The sequence below is a fragment of the Terrapene carolina genome, unplaced genomic scaffold (assembly GCF_002925995.2).
Source record: "Terrapene carolina triunguis isolate 2854851 unplaced genomic scaffold, T_m_triunguis-2.0 Scaffold33891, whole genome shotgun sequence".
Taxonomy (NCBI): domain Eukaryota; kingdom Metazoa; phylum Chordata; order Testudines; family Emydidae; genus Terrapene; species Terrapene triunguis.
Window position 1 is genome coordinate 10998458 of NW_020698242.1, and position 23336 is coordinate 11021793.

At 44.6% G+C, this 23336-nt stretch overlaps 1 protein-coding gene across 1 annotated transcript in view; it reads right to left on the reverse strand.

Moving 5' to 3' along the window:
- The window catches only part of LOC112104675 (zinc finger CCHC domain-containing protein 14), an 86262-nt gene that overhangs the window by 19151 nt on the left and 43775 nt on the right, over positions 1–23336 (reverse strand). The window contains exon 3 of the mRNA XM_026663602.1: positions 3380–3453. Coding sequence (XP_026519387.1) covers positions 3380–3453 — 74 coding nt within the window. The remainder of the gene's footprint in view (positions 1–3379; positions 3454–23336) is intronic.

Below are 23336 nucleotides of genomic sequence, written 5' to 3' on the forward strand. Positions count from 1 at the left end.
CTCTAAGGTAAGCCAGGGAGTATTTTTCCCGGACATGTTTGGCTTTTTGGAAATTCCCCCCGGACGGGGGTTTGATTACCAAAAAGCCGGACATGTCTGGGAAAAAACGGACGTATGGTAACCCTAGTAGTAGCAGCAGACACAGAGGAATGGGATGGTGAGGAGTGGTGGGCCCAAGCATGTGTGTTGGCGTTTTGGGGCCTATCCTAAATACATTTCCCTCCCTCCCCTCTCTCTCTCTCTCTCTCTCTCTCTCTCACACACACACACACAAAATTAAGGTATTTTAAAAATTCAGGATATTGTTTAAAGGATACTCTATCAAAAAGATCAAGTTGGTAGTGTCACTTTGAAAAGCCAAGTTTTATTTTAAAACCTCATGTAATATCAATTAGCATCGTCCAAAATATCTCTGAGTTTATGGCCTTATTCTGAGTGGATAAGTGCCACAAACCAAGCCCAGTTTCCAGTGCTTGAGACGAGGAGTGCCAAAATGCTTCTCTCTCATCCAATATGACTGATGTGTGTTCTTGAATTCTTAATACAACACTCAGGATATTTCTCTGATTATAGGAATGAGGTCACAAATCTAAAGAGGCAGTAAGGAAAAAAAATAAACAGAGGAAGAAAAATACTCAAGAAAACAGGCTGCTGAATTTCAAGTAAATAAGAGTATGGCAAAAAAAAACCTGACATGGATGTTAAATCTATCACATAAAGAAAGCAGCATGATCAGCTTGTGTCAGACACTGACACTGGCAGTATTACCTTCTGAACCACCAAGCAATGGAAGATGTCTCTATATTGCTCAATACCATAAGGGTCTGCATTTACATCAGAATTTACTTTTTTTTAAAGCCCTTGTCAAGTACACAATTGTCCAAACTTGGCTTACATGCCAACATATAGATATGCAATTCTGGAAGGCTTCATTTGCTGAATCCTATGGAGCAAATATAACCTTCCTGTTCCACAGAAACTCCCAGAAGGGCAAGAGAAAGACTGGACACTACTACCGACACTTTCTGAGTTCATCTTGGTTTCAAACCGCACATTCCACAATGGAGTTTTATCACCTACGTTCTTTCTAGGAGGGTTGTCTGAGGTGGGGTCTAACACTGAGCTTTTTCTTAAAATGTCTCACTAGTGCACTACCATCACTGCAGCTCCCCCAGTGCAAGATTTAAGGCAGATAAATGATGTGGTCTATCCCTGTTCAGAGAGGGCAGGTCTAGATGGCATAGCGATAAAAATTCCAGAAACCATTAACACCTTATCTATATTGAAGTTCCCACTGTTGCTAGGACCAGTGGTAGTGCAGTGGTGAAATATTTTATTTTTCAGTGTAGATAAGCCCTTATTGTCATTAAAACACAGCACAAATAACCATAAAGTAAAAGTTTAACTTTAATGCAGTCTCAAGCATCTGTATAGTTGTTTGCAAAGGAAAACAGATTGCATTTTGGTGACTAAACCATACAGAAAACTGAAGTTAAGTATTTACCACAGATTTAAGGAACAACATTCTTGTAATTAGCATACAGGACTGGGAATCAAGAGAGATGGATTTTATTCCTGGCTCTGTCACAGATGCCCTATGTGACTCTGGGCAAGTCACTTATCTGTGTCTTAGTTTCCTCACCCCTGTAAAATAGGGATAATACCTGTCTCTCAAGGGTATTCTGAGGCTAAATTAACTAACGCCAGATTCTTCAATCTGCTAAAGGCATTTTTTGTACAACATGAACAATGTAAAGTGGCCTTAAACTAGCCAGAGAATTCCCCATGTTCAAGGAAACTTTACATGAGTGGAGAGAGAGCTGCATACGCCGCTTCACTGCCTCCTGCAAACAGGGCTGGCTCCAGCATTTCTGCCGCCCCAAGCCAAAAAAAAAAAAAAAAAAAAGCCGCGATAGGCGGCGGCAGTTCAGCAGCAGGTCCTTCACTCCTGGAGGGAGTGAGGGACCTGCCACCCCCGAATTGCCGCAGGTGCCGCCCCTCTCCCTTGGCCGCACCGAGCTTGTTAAACTGGTGCCTGGAGCCGGCCCTGCCTGCAAAAGCCTTCCCACAATCTGCAATGTAAGCCAATGGGTCACAGCAGAATGAAGCTCTGCCACACCCACTCTGCCATTGGCTGTGCAGCTTTGAACGAGGCAGCTGCAAACGACTCCGTGTGACTTTGGTTGATAAAGAGAGATGAGGAGAGCGATGTTCACAGATTCATAGACTTTAAGGCCAGAAGGAACCATAAGATCATCTTGTCTGACCTCCTGTCGGTGCTCAAGTCATGCTGGAATGCTCTGGAATGGCATTCCAGTATTTCTGACTTAGTTTCCCGCTCTGGAATGAGAGATGGCAGCTCAGTAACCTGCCCAGGTTACTGAGATGCCATCTCTCTTTCCGGAACAGGCCTGAAGCAGAAGGGGTGGAGGTGGCAGTGTGAGGAGATGGCGGCTTTTCCTCCTCCACTTCTGCTTCTGGACCATTCTGGAATGGTCCAGCACTTCTTTTATATTTTTAAGGACTTGAGCACTCTTCCTGTATATCACAGGACATCATATTTTACTCAGTTACTCCTATATTGAGCCCAAAAACTTGTGTTAGACTAAAGCATTACTTGTATTTGGCTAAAGTATATCTTTTGGAAAGGCTTCCTGTCTTTGTTTGAAGACATCAAGAGATGGAGAATCCATCACTTCCCTTGGTGGTTTTGTTCCAGTGGGTAATTATCCTCAATGTTAAAAATTTGTGCCTAATTTCTAATTTGAATATGTCCAGCTTCAGCTTCCAGCCGTTGGTTCTTGTTATGCCCTTCTGGGTAGATTACAGAGCCCTTTAGTACCTGGTATTTTCTTCCTGTGAAGGTATTTATACACTAATCAAGTCACCTCAGTCTTCTTTTTTAATAAGTTAAACAGTTTGAGTAAGTCTCGCACTGTAAGGCATTTTCTCCAGCCCTCAAATAATTTTTGTAGCTCTTTTCTGTGCTCTCTCCAATTTTTCAACATCCCTTTAAAAAATGTGGACAGCAGAATTGTACACAATATTCCAGTATCAGTCTCACTAATGCCATATACAAAGGTAAAAATCACCTCTACTCTCACTCACTACTTTCCTGTTTATACATCCAATGACTGCGTTAGCCCTTTTGGCTACAGCATCACACTGGGAGTTCATGTTTTATAGCCTAGTACCAATCCCTGTGGAACCCCACTAGAAACACTCCCATTCAATGATGATTCCCCACCGATGACTATTTTTTGAGATCTGTCTGTTCGGCCTGAATGTTCCTTAATTGTTCCAAACTTTCACCTTCATGTTTTAAATATTTTCTTCTTTTCTCTCACCCCATTAGAAATAAAAAATCCTCAAAACTTACCTCAAAGGAATATTCAACATTTCTTTCATTCTTCTTGTGTGCCAATCCCTTTACTTCCACTTTTTCAACACTCACTATTAAAAGTAAAGAAATGAGAAGAATAAGAAGGAAGTCCCCAAACACCGAGAAAACTAGTTATTCTTATCTAGCACCAAAATTTGTTTTGAGAGTGAAGCATGGCAGTATTACAGGTATATACAAAAATAAATTTGCCTCATTCAGTGCACAGGAGGAATGGCGATCATTGAATGGGTAGCTGTTTAATATTTCTTTCAATTTTCATCATTCAACGTGAATCCACATGACTTAGTTACTGCACACCATCCGAACTCTGCACTGAACACAGAATTCTTTATTTGCTCATGGTCTTTCTATGGCACTTAAAACCATAGTAACAGAGTTCTTCACAAACACCAATGAGTTTATCTTCACAACATCCGTGTGAGGAAGGGAGATATCATCATCCCCATTTTGCAGATGGAAAACTGAGGCACAGAGAGATTAAGGAGAAAATTGTCAAACATGTCCACTAATATTAGGTGCCTGACTTTTTTCAGAGTGGTTAGCATTTTTATAGTACTTGATATGTTCCAAGCACAGCTCCCATTTGATTTCAGTTACAGTGGGAACACTTCAGCCTGAACAGTTAAAGTTTGAAAAAGATTTAAGCAATTGAAAAGAGGATCTAGTAGTGGAAGATGTTAGGCAACTTTACTGGCATTGCTGCCACCATCCCCTATGATACATTACCACAAAAGACAATCCTGCACTTCAGATTTTTGCTACATTATCTCCATGGAAGCCTTACTTGCCTCATAAGCTGCACACAAAAAAACTAGTTCAACTGTGTATGTACTCACTTTTCATCAATCTTCTATCACCTTCCAAAATTTCTATCAACAATTTCCACTGCCTTTTGACTAAACATATAAAAAGACAGGGAATTTTTCATTAAAAGGATATTTAGAATGTGTTAGGGATCCTATAGCAATTAAACTGTGAAAAAAACATCCTCCTTGGAATTTTCAGTCCAAACAGTGGGTCTGCAGGTGACAGGATGCAAACAAACAAACTCCACCTACCAAAACCCCAGCACCTTGCTTCTGGTGAACAGAGTTTAACAAGGTTCCTGTATACGTATTCAAAATTATTTATACACTGCATCACTAGTAAGCCTGGCAGTATACTTACTGTGTAAATCTATTTTATATAATACACAGGACACAACAATTACAGTACAAAACATTTAACAGTAAAATTGCATCTGACTACATTACAGAAGCATAACACTTTCATATTCTCTCCCTGTATTGCTTCAAGCAGTACTATTTTATCACTTACTTGCAGCTTGTTTTCTTGCTAGCTGCAACAATCATGACCCCCCTTGAAGTCTTTACTTTGGTTGATTAAAGACTTTTTGCTGGGTCCTGCTGGTTTTTGAAGACCGTAACAGTTTAGATCAGGGGTGGGCAAACTACGGCCCCCGCGCCGGATCCGGCAGGCGAGCTGTTTAAAGCCAGCCCGCGAGCTCCCGCTGAGGACCGGGGTCTGGGGCTTGCCCCGCTCTGGTGTACCAGCCAGGGAACAGGGTCGGAGGCCGCACCATGCGGCTCCCGGAAGCCGTGGCATGGCCCCGCTCCAGCCGCGGCGCAGGGTCGGGGACTGCACCATTCGGCTCCCGGAAGCCGTGGCATGGCCCTTCTCCGGCTCCTACACGCGCCAATGGCCCCCTCCGGCACTTCAATGGGAGCTGCAGGGGTGGTGCCTGCGGATGGGGCAGCGTGCAGAGCCGCCTGCGGATGGGACAGCGTGCAGAGCCGCGCCTACTGGCGCCTCTGCATAGGAGCCTGAGAAGGGACATGCCGCTGCTTCCAGGAGCTGCTTGAGGTAAGCGCCGCTGGTAGCCTGCACCCGAGCCTCTCCCCATGCCCCAACCCCCTGCCCCAGCCCTGATCCCCCTCCCACCCTCTGAACCCCTCGGTCCCAGACCAGAGCATCCTCCTACACCCCAAACTCCTCATCCCCAGCCCCACCCCAAAGCCCGCACCCTCCAGCCGGAGCCCTCACCACCACCACCCCCGCACCCCACTTCCCCATCCCAGCCAGGAGCCCACTCCTGCATCCTGAACTCCTCATTTCTGGCCCCACCCCCAGAGCCCGCACCCCTAACCAGAGCCCTCACCCCCTCCCACACCCCAACCCCAATTTTGTGAGCATTCATGGCCCGCCATACAATTTCTATTCCCAGATGTGGCCCTCGGGCCAAAAAGTTTGCCAACCCCTGATTTAGATCCTGGCTCTTTTAGAAACTTCCTCCTTCTGCAACCTTGTCCTTACTCATCTTTAGTCATATGCTTTTTAGGAATCCCAAAATTGTTTCATAGGTCAGCTGATGATCATGCCTTTGTGATAACAGTTTAAGTTGTTGTACTGCCCCCCCCACTCCATCTCAACCATTCTTTCTCCACTTAATCCCCCTCCCTCACTGCCAAACAAATACCTGCCATGCATTTTCAATGTGGCTACTGTTTGCCACATATTTATCACTTACTGCCTTTTCCTATCCTAGAGCCCATCTTAATTTAAAGTTTTCAGAGACTTTCCCCTGCCCTTTTTGAAACCATAATTTAATGATTTTTATTGTATTTTATCACTGTGTTACACCCTCAACACCTTAGTTTGGAGGTGGAAGATGTGGCACGTTAAGAATAAGTAATCTCCCAAAGGGTTTTGAAAGGATGGCTGTACATTGCTTTGAAGATATACAAATGCTTTAAAATGGGTAAGATGTTTTTCTCTCCATATATGTACTAAAAGGAGTTCAATTCACCGTAAAGCATAGAATTGCTGTAGATTGAACATGGACTGGAATAAATGCACTTAGAGATTTATCATGACTGGCAAGCAACTTTAGAGACATTAACATTAACTGGAGTGGATCATAGACATTAACTGAGTGGATCATCATTTGCTGGAACTGCATAAAGGTAAAGTAGGAACAAACTTTTTGAAGGACTGGTATAAACTTCTGCAATATACACATCTTCACAGATTGACAGAGGGAAGAGAAGCCATTTAGATTTGGCAACTGTTACTCAGTTGTCTTCAAATCTTCAACCAAGTGTTACTGTATTGGCTTTGTTCTGCATTCCTTGCAGTTTTTATAGTATTCAGATACCATCTCTAGAGTTATCAGCAAATGCTAGAGTAATTCAAGCAAGACAGGACTGTACATGGCTGTAAAATAAAATAGTTGTGTACATTTTACTAGTTGGGTTATTGACACAGTTTTTGAATATGAACTTATGTATGTGTATTCCCATGAATTCTCTTCACCTAACCCAGCTAACATGTTAAAACTACAACTTGCGCTGCTTATACCAGGATTATAAAATGCTAACTATCGTATGTAGAAAAAAATTCCTAATGTGGATAGCATAACTCATTTTCCCACTTTAGATAAGCCATAATCAGCTACTGCTAAAGGATCTTAATTTGTTATAGGAAAAAAGAACTAAATCTAATAGAACAATATAAATAGCATAGTATCCAATTCTGTTCCCACTAATGAAATCAGTGGAGGAACTCATGCAGCAGGATCAGGACTCTCTGGGTTCTCAGCAGAACACAGTACCTTTTCCTGAGATATAGTCATTTTAATTTCACAACTGCTTTAGAGAAAAACATTGCACAGCAACAAAATATACATTTATTTTAAGGTAACACTACATAACAGGGAGGAAGCCTGAAAAAACACAAAATCCTGCACAGTGGGAAACTTATCCTAGCCAATACCAACTAACACCTGCATAACATACAATGAGGAGGCTACATGCAAAGCTAGGTGTGTTGGTTAAATACATCAGTTATATCATTTATCCACTGTTCTGAGTCAATTAAATGCACTGCACTGAATACATCCCTAGCAACCATCCCAATTAAAAAGGTGTGCCATTTATCAGGCAGGTGATTAAGTGGATTCTACTATATTGGCAGCTTCGTAGGATTCTGTAAGATTCAATCTATTCTAGAGCATTCAATACAGTTCAGGGCACAGAAGTTATGTTCCTATACTGCATCCATCACAATCATCTTCAGAGTTTTCCTATTTAGATATTAACATTCTAGTAATCTTCTCCCATCTAGTTAATGTTATTAAAAATGTCACAGGTCTAAACAAAAAAGTCCAGAACTCTTGTGACAGTCACCCATTCATGTACCTGTATCTCTGGACCTCCCATCACCAGTACATGTGGATATTACTTATCTTAAAGCTCTGGATTGCTTAATAATCTTTCATAATTTGCTGTGAAGACTAACTACTTAGAGCAATCTATCAAGCACGAAAAAATGGTTACCTACCTCTCATAATTGTTGTTCTGCGAGATGTGTTGCTTATGTCCATTCCAAATAGGTGTGCGTGTGCCACATGCACAGTCGTCGGAAGGTTTTTCCCCTAGCGGTACCTGTCAGGTCAGCCGTGGAGCCCCCTGGAGTTGCACCTTCATGGCGGTATATATAGGTCCCTGCCAACCTGCTGCCTCTTCAGTTCCTTCTTGCTGGAGTACTCTGACAGAGGGGTAGGCGGGTGGGTTTTGGAATGGAGATGAGCAACACATCTCGAAGAACACCAGTTACGACGTTTTTAATTCTCCAAGTGCTTGTTCATGACGATTCCAAGTAGGTGACTCCCAAGTATTCCCTAGAAGGAGGGGTCAGAGTTCACCGAGTCGCAAACTGCAGCACTGCTCTGCCAAATTCTGCATCAGCTCTGGCACAGTGCGAGGTAAACGATCACATCGCTGCCCTGCAGAGGTCCTGAATGGGGACCCGGGCCAGGAACGCTGCTGAGGAAGCCTGCGCTCTTGTGGAGTGCGCTGTTAGTGCTGAGGCAGGTATCTTAGCATGTCCTAATACAGGCTGTGATCCATAAAGAGATCCTTTGGGACAACACTGGGAGCCCCCTCATCCTCTCAGCAACTGCAATGAAGAGCTGTGTGGATTTTCGAAATGGCTTTGCTCGCTCAATGCAAAAAGCGAATGCGCGTCTGACATCCAGGAAGTGAAGCATCCGTTCCCGGTTACTAGCTTGCAGCTAGTCCTGATTTACGTGGAACTGAGAAACTCCCTTTGGGAGGAAAGACGTGTGTGGCCACAACTGTACTTTGTCCTTATAAAAAAACTGTATAAGGGGACTCGGATGTCAAGGCCTTAAACTCAGACACCCTCCTGGCTGAAGTTATAGCCACCAGGAATGCCACTTTCCAGGAAAGGTAGAGGAGAGAGCATGTTGCTAGGGGCTCAAAAAAAGGGCTCATCAGCCTCTAGAGCAGGGGTAGGGTAACTTTTTGGCCTGAGGCCACATCTGGGTGTGGAAATTTTATGGCAGGCTATGAATGCTCACAAAACTGGGGTTGGGGTGCAGGGGGGAGGGGAGAGGTCTCCGGCTGGGGGTGCAAGCTCTGGGCTAGGGCTCAGGATGAAGGATTTGGGGTGCAGGAGGATGATCTGGGTTGGGATCGAGGGGGTTTGGAGGGCAGGAGGGGGATCAGGGCATGGAGGGGCTCAGTGGTACAGGCTCCAGGCAGTGCTGCTTACCTCAAGCAGCTCCTGGAAGCAGCAACATGTCCCCCTCCCGGGTTCCAAAGCGGAGGCGTGGCCAGGCGGCTCTGCGCACTGCCCTGTCGGCAGGTGCCGCCCCTGCAGCTCCCACTGGCCGCAGTTCCCGGCCAATGGGCGCTGCAGGGGTGGCGCTTGGGACAGGGGCATTGCGCAGAACCCCCTGGTTGCCCCTAAACATAGGAACTGGAGGGGGGACATGCTGCTGTTTCCGGGAGCTGCGCGGAGCCAGGACATGAGCACACGGAGCGGCCCCTGACCCCGCTCCCCGGCTGGAGTGGGGCAAGCCCCAAATCCTGCTCCCCAGCGGGCACTTGAGGGCCAGATTAAATCAGCTGGCAGGCCGGATGTGGCCCGCAAGCCGTAGTTTGCCCACCCCTGCTCTAGAGCACCAGGTTGACATTCCAGGGGGGGACTGGCAGTCTTACTTGAGGGTACAGTCTAGCTAGTCCCTTGAGGAAGCAGCCAACCATGGGGGTTAGTGAATACTGACCGGCCAGCAGAAATGGAATGGAAAGCTGAGATGGCGGCCAGGTGTACCTTTATTGACGACACCACCAGGTCTTGCAGTTTCAGGTGCAGTAAATAGTCCAGGATGAAGGGAATTGATGACTGTAACAGCGGAGTATCCTTCTGAAGTGACCAAATCAAGGATCTCTTCCACTTGGCCAAATAAGTGGCTCGACTTGGAGGTTTCCTGCTGCCAAGGATAACCTCCCTAACAGAGTCTGAGCATGTAAGCTCCAAAGGGCTTAGACACGGAGTTTCCATGCTGTGAAGTTGAGAGACTCTAGATTGGGATGCTGGAGGTGGCTGTGGTCCTGCGTGATCAAGTCTGGGACTAGGGCAGTGCTATAGGTGTATCCACCAACAGCTCTAGAAGCGTGGTGAACCAGTGTTGACGTGGCCATGCCGGTGCTATCAAGTTCATTGATGCTCCCTCTCTTCGGACTTTCAGCAGGACCTTGTGCACGAGCAGAAAGGGCGGGAATGTGTACAGCAGGTGCCCCTTCCAAGGGAGGAGAATGGCATCCATGAGCGAACCCGGGCTGAGATTCAGGAAGGAACAAAACTGCTGACACTTCCTGTGGTGCCGTGTTGTGAACAAGTCTGTCTGAGGAAATCCCCACCTTTGGAAGATGTCAATCATGACATCTGGGCAGAGGGACCACTGGTGATTGTGAAAGGACCTGCTTAGATGATTGGCCAATTCATTCTGAGAGTCCGGAAGGTACGATGCCTCCAGATGCATCGAGTGGGCAGTGCAGAAGTCCCACAGCTTGAGGGCTTCCTGGCACAGGGGAGAGGAGTGAGCACCACCCTATCAGTTTATATAGAACATTGCTGTTGTATTGTCTGTCAATACTGATACACATCTGCCCTCCAGATGGGTTTGAAACATCTGGCAAGCAAGGCAAACCACACGTAGCTCCCTGATGTTGATGTGCAGCAAAAGTTCTGCTTGGGACCAGAGACCTCAAGTCCTGAGTCTTCCTAGGTGTGCACCCCAACCCATCGCCGACGCATCTGTTACTAGAGACAGCAAGGGTTGGGGCCTGGAGAAGGGCACTGCCGCACACACCACTTGTGGGTTGAACTACCACAGGAGGGCCTCGATAAACGGAGGAGTGAGTGTGACAAACCTGTCTAGGTGGTCTTGGTTCGGCCTGTATACCAAGGCTAGCCAAGCTTGAAGGGGTCGGAGCCGCAGCCGGCGTGCTGTACTACATACATATATGGCCGAGCAGCTTCAGGCAATTTTGCACTGTAGTGGTGGGGTATCGACTGAGTTCCTCTATGATGGTGCCCATGGCGAGAAAGCATGTTTCCAGAAGGAATGACCTGACTTGACTGGAGTCCAGGAGAGCTCCGATGAACTCTATCCTCCGAGTAGGACTTAGGGCTGATTTCGCCACATTCAGTATTAGGCTGACCCTGTCGAACATCGCCCGAACCAGGCTCACGTGGTCCTCCACTTGGGCCCTGGAGCGGCCCTTGATTAGCCAGTCGTCTAGGTACAGGAATATATGCACCTGCTGCTTCTGCAGGAAGGCGGCTACAACTGACATGCACTTGATGAACATCCAAGGGGCCACCGAGAGGCCAAAGGGGAGGCCCAAACCAATAGTGGATACTGTTGACCATGAAGCGGAGGAACTGTCTGTGGGACGGAACTATGGACACGTGAAAGTATGCGTCCTTCAAGTCGAAGGTGGCATACCAGTCCCCCGGATCTAGGGAAGGGATAATGGAAGCCAGGGAGATGATGCAGAACTTCACCTTCTTCATGAATCTGTTGAGGTTTCGCAGGTCTAAAAAGAGGTCTGAGCTCACCCTTGGCCTTTGGGATTAGGAAATACCAAGACTAGAACTCCCTGCCCCTGAACTCCGGAGGGACCTCCTCTACCACCCTGAGTTTAGGAGCGTTTGCACCTCCTGTGTGAGAAGTTGCTCGTGAGAGGGGTCCCTGAAGAGGGATGGGGAAGGTGGATGGGAAGACAGGAGGAAACAGAATTGGAGAGAATATCCCAATTCTACCATGCTCAAGACCCACTGGTCTGAGGTGATTTGTGCCCAGGCGTGGTAGAATGGGATAGATGATTCATGAAGGGAGGGGAAGTATCTGGACTGGTGAATCGCATCCTCAAAAGTTTGGCTTGGAGGCTGAGGGCTGCCTCGTTCAACCCTGGCCCTTGTTAGAGGAGGGCTCAGAAGGTCTCCATCTATTACTCCTGCCCTGCTTCCTGCTATTGTCCTGTCTGGGGGGCGTGGGCGAGGGGTAGGCTGTGGGTAGAAGCGAGGGGTAGGCTGTGGCTTAAAATGTTTCGGGGGGGGGCATGAAGCCCCAGGGACTTCAGTGTTGCCTGTGAGTCTTTAAAGCTGTGGAGCTTAGAATCTGTTTGCTCCAAGAAAAGCCCTGAGCCGTCCAAAGGCAAGTCTTGAATTGTCTGCTGAACTTTGAGCAGAAGTCCCGATGCCTGAAGCCATGAGCTCCTTCTCATAGCTATGGCTGTTGACATAGTCCGGGTTGCCGAGTCCACAGAATCCAGGGAGGCCAGGAAGGAGATCCTCGCAATGACCTTGCCTTCCTCAAGAATGGCAAGAAACTCCCAACAAGAGTCAGCCAGAAGCAGATCCTTGAATTTGGACAATGTGTTCCATGAGTTAAAGCTATAGTGGCTGAGGACTGCCTGCTGTTGCATCCTCCACCTGACACAAGAACAGGACTCAACGGACCTCCTTGCGAGGTCGGAGTGGATGGTGCCAGCTGAGTCGGAGCAGGGTGTCCTGGCACGGGACGCACCCCACTAGTGCCTCCTTGCTCTTCTGCTCTAGTGGGAGAGCGACCTCTGTCGGTCTTCTTGTGTGGCACTGGTGAATGGGACCATTCTCTGGAGCCCAAGTCCTTTCTCTGCACTCTCTTACCTCTCTGCCTCCCTTACTGAGGATGGCGCACTCTGCACCGAAATGCTGGGCTTGGGGTCGGACATTGCCTGTGCCGGCTGGGGATGAAGGGGCAATTTTAGCCTAAAGTCCCTTTCCTTCTTAGTCTTGGGTGGAAGCCTCTGCAGATTTTGCACTTCTCAGCCCTGGTCTACACTACAAGTTTAGGTCGAATTTAGCAGCGTTAGATAGATTTAACCCTGCACCCGTTCACATGACGAAGCCATTTTTGTTGACTGAAAGGGCTCTTAAAATCGATTTCAGTACTCCTCCCCGATGAGGGGATTAGCGCTGAAATCGACCCTGCTGGGTCGAATCTGGGGTAGTGTGGACGCAATTCGATGGTATTGGCCTCCGGGAGCTATCCCAGAGTGCTCCATTGTGACCATTCTGGACAGCACTCTCAACTCAGATGCACTGGCCAGGTAGACAGGAAAAGCCCCGCGAACTTTTGAATTTCATTTCCTGTTTGGCCAGCATAGCAAGCTGATCAGCACAGGTGACCATGCAGAGCTCATCAGCACAGGTGACCATGGAGTCCCAGAATCACAAAAGAGCTCCAGCATGGACCAAAGGAGAGGTACTGCATCTGATCGCTGTATGGGGAGACGAATCCGTGTTATCCGAACTCCGTTCCAAAAGACGAAATGCCAAAATATTTGAAAAAATCTCCAAGGGCATGAAGGACAGAGGTTATAACAGGGACCAGCAGCCGTGCCGCATGAAGCCTACCAAAGAACCAGAGAGGCAAACGTCTGCTCCGAGTCAGAGCCCCAGACATGCCGCTTCTATGATGAGCTGCATGCCATTCTACGGGGTGCCCCTACAACTACCCCACCCCTGTTCTTCCCTCCTCCTCCACCCCTCCCGGGATACCTTGGTAGTTATCCCCCCATTTGTGTAACGAATTAATAAAGAATGCATGAATTTGAAACAACAATGACTATTGCCTCTGCAAGCGGAGATCAAAGGGGGGAGGGGAGGGCGGTTGGTTTTACAGGGAAGTAGACTGAACCAAGGGGGCGGGTTTTCATCAAGGAGAAACAAACAGAACTTTCACACCGTAGCCTGGCCAGTCATGAAACTGGTTTTCAAAGCTTCTCTGATGCACAGCGCACCCTGCTGTGCTCTTCTATCCGCCCTGGTGTCTGGCTGCGCGTAATCAGCGGCCAGGCGATTTGCCTCAACCTCCCACCCCACCATAAACGTCTCCCCCTTACTCTCACAGATATTGTGGAGCACACAGCAAGCAGTAATAACAATGGGAATATTGGTTTCGCTGAGGTCTAACCGAGTCAGTAAACTGCGCCAGCAAGCTTTTAAACGTCCAAAGGCACATTCTACTACCATTATGCACTTGCTCAGCCTATAGTTGAACTGCTCCTTACTACTGTCCAGGCTTCATGAGCCATGGGAGCAAGGGGTAGGCTGGGGTAGGTGCGACTGCGTGGTGCTGCTGACTGGGAGGGCAGCCTGAGGCAGAAGCCTCCAGCTGGCATGACATTCCAGGCAGGACTGAACCTCCATTAGATGAAACTTAAAGAAGAGAATGACCTGGAGTCACTCCCATTTTTGTCCAAGTGCCCCTGACCGACCTCACCGAGGCCGGCCAGGAGCACCCACGGGACGACGACGACGGCTAGCAGTCGTATTGTACCGTCTGCCGTCCGCAAGGCAAGGCAAGGCAAGGCAAGGGGATGCTGCTGTGTTTCACTGCAGTACCGCGTCTGCCAGCAGCACCGAGGAGACATACGGTGACAGTGAGCTGATCAGGCTCCATGCTTGCTGTGGTATGTCGTCTGCACGGGTAACCCAGGAAAAAAGGTGAGAAACTATTTTTTGCTGTTGCTTTCACGGAGGGATGGAGGGGGGGGGCTGACGACATGTACCCAGAACCACCCGCGACAATGTTTTTGCCCCATCAGGCATTGGGAGCTCAACCCAGAATTCCAGTGGGCGGCAGAGACTGCGGGAACTGTGGGATAGCTACCACAGTGCAATGCTCCGAAGGTCGACACTAGCCTCGGTACTGTGGATGCACACCGCCGACTTAATACGCTTAGTGGGGACACACATAATCGACTGTATCAAATCGATTTTAAAAAATCGACTTCTATAAAATCGACCTAATTTTGTAGTGTAGACATACCCTCAGTCTAATGGGCTTCCCCCAAACAACTGAAGCAGGAGTCCTGTGGGTCTCCCCCCCCCTTTGGCATAGCGCTTCAGACAGGCCCGCACGGTTTGAATCCCTAAGACTGAGGCATGCCCCAGTTCCTGGAAGGGGGAGAACGTGGTGGTGGTGGGGAAACTCCCAACTAAAACTTATCTTAACTAACTATGAACTAATGAAAACTAACTAATCCTAAATTTAACAATTTACAGATACAACAAGGGAAAGTCCACTAGGGGATCGCTTACCATAGCAAGAGAAGAGAGCTGCTTCAACGACTGTCACTGGTGGTAAGAAGGAACTGAAGAGGCAGCTGGTCAGCAGGGACCTATATACACTGACATGAAGATGCTACTCCAGGGGGCTACACAAGAGGAAAAACCTTCTGACAACTGTGCACGCGGCACGCGCACACCTACTTGGAATCAACACGAGCAAGCACTCGAAGAAGAAAAAGTTGTACCCCCTTTCTTTGCTGTTTGATAGATTACAACACAGAATCTGTCTCATTTACTCAAAAACCCTAGGAATAGCTATATCATTAAAGCATGCTCCCAATACTTCTGTTAGTCTCAAAGGTGCCACAGGACCCTCTGTTGCTTTTTACAGATTCAGACTAACACGGCTACCCCTCTGATACTTTATATCATTAAAATTACACTTAAACCTTCATTTGGTACCTTGCCAGAAATCCCCCTCTCCATCATCAGGATCATATTGATATAGCTGTAATACATATTATTGCATAGAATGAAATGAGTAGTGATTTCAACTCGGACTGATACACATATCCAGTCCACAACAGCAAAGACATCACCAGTTTTCACTGGCAATTGGGGCAAAAGAAGTGTTCAGGACCAGACTAGTAGGGTTGTTGAACCACCTCTCAAAAGTTGGCTTGCTGCTTGGGATTAAGGTAGTGGTAAAGCAAGGAAGCTTCATTATTGGCACCCAGTGGAATGCTGACCATTCATATGAATCATTACTTGAATAACTTCTTCTCTTCAACATGCCATGCAAATGGGGGTGGACGGGAAGAAGAAAAGATGGTGGTGTTTAGGAAGAAGCTTCTTTTGGGGGCAGGTCATTCCATAACAGTCTACCATGGGGTTTCTTGTGCCTTCCTTTTAAGGATTTAGTACTAGTCACCGTTAATCACAGGTAACTGGACTAGATGGACCACTTACCTGATCCAGAATGGCAATTCCAACGTTAAAGTATTTTTTAAAAATTTCAAGATTAGCAATCACAGCAATGAAGACTTCAAAAGGATAAACAATGTAACATATATCAGCATGGGTAACACAGGTAAGAACCAATATTTAAAAAGTAAACTCTGCATATGAAAAATCAAACATCTGACTCCTTTTACAACTAACTTTAAGGGTCTTAACAGAATTTACAATGGCTTGGTTTTCATTTTTTTTATTTCATAGATGGCTTAAACAGGCTGATGCTTTTTTCAGGACACATTTCCTGAAATCAAAGACCGGTTATAGATGAAGGTCTTTGAGACATTTTTGTATATAGACAAGATTAACAGAAGAATAACTAGACTGCAAAGAGAAGCGTGGAAATCTGACACAGCAAAGCAACAGAGCTGAGCAATCAGGGATTAGACTAAATCACCCTTGTGGTTCCTTCTAACCCTATGATTCTATAGGGTAAAATCACAAAATGAAAAACTCCCCATTTAGAACAAATGCTGTAGAAGCCTTTCAGTGAGAAACAACCATGCACTCAGTGTGCAAGAGTATTTTATAGTACATAGGTAGAGACTATCTGCACATAAGTTCAATTTACATTGTATGTAGAATAGTGGATACACAATTTAAAGTGTAAGATCCACATGGCAGAGACTGTGCTGACTTTAATACAGCACCCAGCACACCATTGGCACTCAATAAATAAAGATGAGAGAAGCTACAAGTCAACCATTAAAAAGGCAAACCTCATAGGTGAAATTCTATGCCCTGTGTTATGCAGGAGGTCAAACTACATGATCATAATAGTCATTTGTGGTCTTAATCTATTAAGTTCATTCATGAAGCTTTGTTTCCTTACAGAAACACTGAAGCATTCAAAGAAAAGTACAGCTGATTAAATGTTTGTTTAAAATATGTGCTTGTCTTAATCAACCAATAAAACACATTCCAAGTCATTGTTTGCTCACAGTTTTTAAACAAATGTATAGTACAGTATCTTACAAAATGAAAAGAGAGGTCATGTAGGAGTACCTTTCTAAAACAAAAGAATCCCTAAAAATGCTGGTAGAATGCCAGGAAAAGAAGAAGTGTGGTAAAAAAAATACTCATTTGTGCATATTATAAATTAACTTCTTTAACTTTTAAAAGTTCTTTTTAAACACCCCCCCCCCAATAAAATGCTTTCAATTAAAAGAAAAAAAGCAGATATTTTCCCTCATTTAAAATCATTTATGATCTGGATCCTGAGAGTAGTGGAACACGACAACTTCCCTTGAAGTTGGCACTATTTTATGCAATAGAATTATGAGATCCCAGCAAATACTGTACATAAATGGATCTGATGCTGTGCCAAATTTACAATGCTAAGTTTTGCGATACAGTTACCATCACATTTTATTTCACCTGCTCTCTCCCACTCAGCATACAAAGATTCACATACTGTAAGCCTAGAGGGATCCATAGAGAATTAAAAAAAAAAAGTTGAAATTTTGTGTATAAATGACAACATGGAAATGGCTGGCCAGGACTATAGAAGGTGGCCAGCATGGCCAGTAAGCTGAAATAGATGGGAATTGAGGGCTCAGCACCTTTCAGAATAGAGCACTCAGAATTTGGTAGTAGTTTGCAACAGCGTATTAAATTCTGTAACAAGTGAGATGAGAAACACAGCATAGACTGGAAGCTTAGGAAACTCTACATCGTAACTTCTTTTAACAAATTCTAAATAGTCAATCGTCATCATAGCAAATCCCACAGGGACGTGGCCTCCTTGCAAACCAAGTGTCACCTGGATCGATCCCTGGTGACGTCGTCTGATTGTATATTCAAATTTTTTTTTAACATTAATACTAAATAAACAGAGCTGTGATTATAAACAGAGAGACAATTGGCAATATTGATCTGTCCTTGATATCTCCCCACAGGAACCCTCCGTTTTGAAGAGAGTATCCCAGAGGCCCTACATTTTATAAATGCTCAGTTGAACTTTCAAACTTATGACCCGATGGGTTCTGTATCATTAAATATTAAAAGGATGACAGAGAAACCTTTAGACTTAAACTATGCTCCATTTAACAAACTGCAAGAAAAACTCCGACTTTTTTGCCACACATTAACTCACTCAGCAACCATTCCTGAGCACTGTCAAAAGCAGGAGCCATCCAATCTGCATTGAAACACTGAGGAGGTAGAATGTGAAGGGTGAGGTATTTAAACAGAGGTGTCCTTTTTTGAGGGGGGGAAGGGGAATGTACACAATTGCAGAATCTCTCCTTTTGGGAGAGGAAAGAGAAGGTGAAGAAGAGGAGAAATACACATTGCATCACTTATAAAAGCTGCAAATTTGATAACAGACAATTTTATAAAAAATATTACTGCAAGAATTACATAAATGCTAAATTAAGTTCTAAACTGACAAATTTACAAATGCACATCATTCACAGAAATGGTAGCTAATTATATCAACATTAGAAAAAAAAGAGCATCAGTAAGTAAAGTATACCAAAAGACCTTTTTTACTCTCTCTAAAACTAAGAGATGGTCCCCTAACAATGAGTGAGGGAGGATAGATGTACAAGTCAGTGTTTCTTTTTGAAGTATCTCTAAAAGTAGCTAAAAGAGCAAAGGTGACTCCAAAAAGGATGAAATTTAATTCACTGCGTATAGCTAAGTACATGTGTTGATCTGTCACATAAGGATGATCCTTTTTATTGTTATATTAGTGATGAAATGTAAATTATTAAACATCTTGTCATTTAGAAATCACCAGAAAGAGTAGGATGATTTGCTGCCAGAAGATTAACCTGCTTTCATATAAGAAGTTGCCTAATAAATAATGACCATCTAATCAAGGTACGAAACATGGACATTTCATCAATTGATCTTGCAGCCTCTATGCAAATGCAAAGTCTGTTTCTGCTGAGAAGTACTCAAGTTGTGTAATAATTTAATATACAGCTTATAAGTCCCTCTATAAAGGAATGCAGAATATGATAGCTGTTGAAAAGGTATGAAAAAGTAGTATGATCTTCTGACATGGACAGACTGAAAAACTGTCCTCATGAAGCTGCAGCAGAAGACAGAATCACAAGGGATAATCTCTCCTCATCTGGGGGCAAATATAAGGTGACTACTTAACGTTACTGTGCAGAGTTCTTTCCCAATGACTGGATTTTTCTGCATAAAAGCACATTGTGTTATACTGTTATCAATCTACTAAATTCATGCTTATATTCTTCTAGATGCAGACTGGTACACTTGTTACTCAGCAACTCAATTATGTACTTAGCAATGTGGAAGTGAAGAAAGACAGTTGTAAAGCAGAACATTCAAAATGTTCTTAAGAGCTCTATGCAGTGTTCTTGTAGCTGGGTCAGTCCCAGGAGAGTAGAGACGCAAGATGGGTGATGTAATGTTTTTTAGTGTACCAACTTCTGTTGGGGAGAGAGACAAGCTTTCAAGCTACACAGAGTCTTCTTCAGCTCTTCTTAACCCAAACATTTTACTGAAGACTTCCCTAGGTGTACGGTTACCTTGAGGGAACAATCCCTTCACTAGATCCACAAAGACCACCAAGGTGACAGACTTTTGTTTTGCGAGTTAATAGAGTTTATCAGATTTACTCAATTTTCATATTCTTCCAGTCTTTTTGAGTTTACATATCCTAAATTAAATATTAGGAATAGGATCATATATGGTAAGTTCTTCCTCAATGCTCCTAACCTGCCTATTGGACCAGCTCTGTCAGGCTTGTAGTATCCCTTTCCATTTTCTTCTGATGTAGAGGGGTAGGACCAAGCTGTGTGGTTTTACCCTTGAATCTGAACAGTTTTTCATTTAGAAGAGGCAAAAGTATGGGGGAAGGGAGAGGAGAAAGTCCTACAAGGAATCCTGACAGGCATTTGCTTTTTCATCCACTTATGCAATTTAAGATAGTGGCCAAGCCAGGGTCTACTATAACAGCTGCCCCTGGAACCTCTCGTATCAGTATCAGTATGTCAGCTTATGTCTTGTCTTCTGCACTTCCTCTTGTTGGCCTGTTTTCCCCTCCCTTGGGTCTGCTCTGCAGATGGGCAACAGAAGTTTTACATGGCTCCTCACATGTAGTTGTTGCCACAGAGGACCCTTTTTCCTTCATGAAGGACAGACGTTCCTGGGGGAGTAAGAGAGGGAGAAAGAACTATCTATCCTAAAAAGCTTAGTAGATAAAATGTCAAATGATGGTGGGATCCAAATCAGTCTCACAATGGGGCACATTGTCTTTCTGTAGATGCCCACCATAGATGCAAAGAGCTGCTCTGCTTAGACAGTGAGGAAAGTGGAGCTGTGAAGAAAAGGCGCTATAGCCAGAAAAGAAGCCGCAAAACAGCTAGTCTTCTGCTTGTCTCCACTACCTACCCTAGAAGAGCAGCAGCACACTGTAGCTGGAAACTGGTGTTCTCCTGGTGCAGTGAAAATAACTTCCCAGTCAACAGCAGTGATGTCCAAAGAATGCTAATGGTGGGAACGCTCAGGAGAGCTGTCATTTTTCCTTGCTACTTGGAAATTAAAGACTTTCTTCCAGTTAATAGAATGGGTTTACCACTGGGCTCAATACACATGTTTTTTGGTGACAATGTGATCCTAGTTTAATTTAAAATAATGCTCAGAAACCTACAGGCTGCATTATCCCACAGGAAGGAATTACACAGCTTTAAAAAAAATGTTAATTTATTTTTTGGCAGCATATGGAAAACTCAATATTCATGGGCTGTGTCCCCTGCCTCCATTCAAATGGCTACTATTCAGCATAATCCTGTCTATTTCCTCAGTTTGGTTCATTTAATTTGCAGACTCTCGGTAACCCTTTCATGTTTCTCCAAAACAGGATCTAGATTAAAAATAACCCAAACCCTTGTCCATATATTTTAGCTCTTACAAGCTAAAATCTAAACAATGTATGAATTTAATGAACAGAGAATAGTGCTGTCAGCATTTTAGCTAGCCACAAAAGGCCACAATGTTTACCTAAATAATCATTCCAGGATTTTATTATATTTAAGGGGCTATGGAAAAACATCTCACTGTCTGCACTGAACGTGGGAGATGACTCATATCTGGAGAGGAAAATCTAAAACCCAGATGAATATCATTCAGCTGTTTTCAGAAAAAAACCATATGTTCAAACACTAGAACCTAAATAATTGAAGTTTTTCTTACCAAATATTTTGGTCTATCAGCACTAAGTTTTGTGTTACCACCATAAAACTACATAGCTTACTCACTTTACAGACAGCTGCCACAGGTTTGCTTGTTTTTTTAAAAAGTTAAAACATATTTGTACTGAATAATTTATTTAAAAGGAGCTGCTGTACTAGACGTATTGTAGATCAGATCCTGGCACTCTTACGAAGTGTGAGAACAGTCACATGCTAAACTAGACAGGTGCTATTCCTTTAAAAGTATACTTCTCATGGACCCATAGCTAAAGCTGTAATGTGGTAGGCAGAAAAGGAGGGGGGAAGGGAAACCTCTGACAACAAAACTGAACTGTGTAGCAAGGACAAGGAAGGCTTCAAGAGTCCTCTCTTATTAGTTACAGATACTGCAGCTACAGAGGAAACATTTATTTTTACTTTATTAAAAATACTCTTCAAAAGTTGGTTTAAGGAAAAACGTCCTCTATAAAAGCACAAAATACCTGGACAGTAAGCTTGCATGCCCCTCTTTTGTACAGGGTGTGTGTGTGGCAGGGAGTACACAATTCAGACTCTTTAGGCACACAGTTGCATATGTAGGCAGGCACCAAGCCTGCAAAGATGTGAAAGTGTGGCCATTACCTTCATGAACTGTGAAGTAACTCCCTACTGCAGGGGTCGGCAATGTTTGGCACGCGGCTCGCCAGGGTAAGCACCCTGGCGGGCCGGGCCAGTTTATTTACCTGCTGATGCGGCAGGTTTGGCCGATCGCGGCCCCCACTGGCCGCGGTTCGCCGTCCTGGGCCAATGGGGGCGGCGGGAAGCCGCGGCCAGCACATCCCTCGCCCACGCCGCTTCTCGCCGGCCCCGCACGGTGAACCGTGGCAAGTGGGGGCCGCGATCGGCCGAACCTGCCAAGTCAGCAGGTAAATAAACTGGCCCGGCCCGCCAGGGTGCTTACCCTGGCGAGCCGCGTGCCAAACGTTGCCGACCCCTGCCCTACTGCCTTATACTGCACAGTGTATAAAGTTAAGCATATGCAGGATTGAGGCCTCAATCTGAACATATAAAACATATAATATTCAGTACCTGAATATTTTTGCACATACAGTTAAAGAAACAGGCTTTTCATGTCTAATCACACATTCCAAACCAGTGAAAAATATCTTTTAGCATAATCTACAAGAGAGCAGATATGTAAAACTTTGTTTGTAAATTAAATATATAACTTTTTGGAGAAGCAATGTGCCCACACGCCAAACCACACTTTACTTTCAGTCTGCTTCTAACTGACCAAGAGACTGTTTTATTTAATGTCCTTACTCGGTCTGCCTCTGAACATTAGGAGTTCTAGGCTTTGGGTTTTTTTTAAAAAGGGGCAGGTCTATCCTACAGAGAGAATGCTCCTTGGCAAGAATCTTTAATTCAGCAAGAAACAAAACGTAACTAGTTGACTATAAATCGTAGTTCAAAAAGTTTTATAACTTGGTGTATAAAACAATCTCAAAGAGAGCCATTTTCTATGGAAAAATATGTACAAGCTTAGCTGTATTAGGAGTTAGCCTCTCTCTCTGCCCACAACACATATAAATTGTACTAAAATGCAGGCCATGCTAAAATCCCACCACCTCCCAAAGAGGAAAAACCTAATGCAACTGAAGATGCCAAATTTCTAGATACACCTAAAACAGATATGTGCTGTCAGCTGAATAAAGGCATCTGAATAAAGACACACCCCATCCTGACACATTTTGGAAGGAACCCATCCACAGAAGAGCACGGTAAACCAAATTTATGTTCCCCCTGCAACTGGGAGTCTTGTTTTGAGCCTTGATTTTCTTCTGGGTTTTAAGAAATAGCCTCAATTCAGAAGGCCAGATTCTTAAACCTTTAGCCACGATGACTAGAGTGGCCCCATTTAAAAACAGTGAAACACCTGGTAAAATAAGAATGCTATTCCACCTGCATACAGAGATTAGAATCTGGCCCAACATAATCAAACTACATCAGCTCTATGAGAATGGAATTATTAGTAGAAAGTCCTATTCGAAAGCACCCACAAATATTATTTGAAATAACTTATGTTGCCTGATATCCGTAACTTACATTAAAAGTTTCTCCTCTGATCCAAAACCATGATTACGTCAATAAACGCCCCAGGTTCTACATTCATTCAGATAAATGGGGAACTAGCATATAAGGTTAATTTTGTTTTCCATACAAAATTATTCGAGTTCCATTATCTGAAACAAAAACATGAATGTGTCCAATCAGGTCTGAAAAGGGTGTGCAGATTCAAGTTCTAAGATTAGAACTTGACTGAATCCACCAGATCAGGA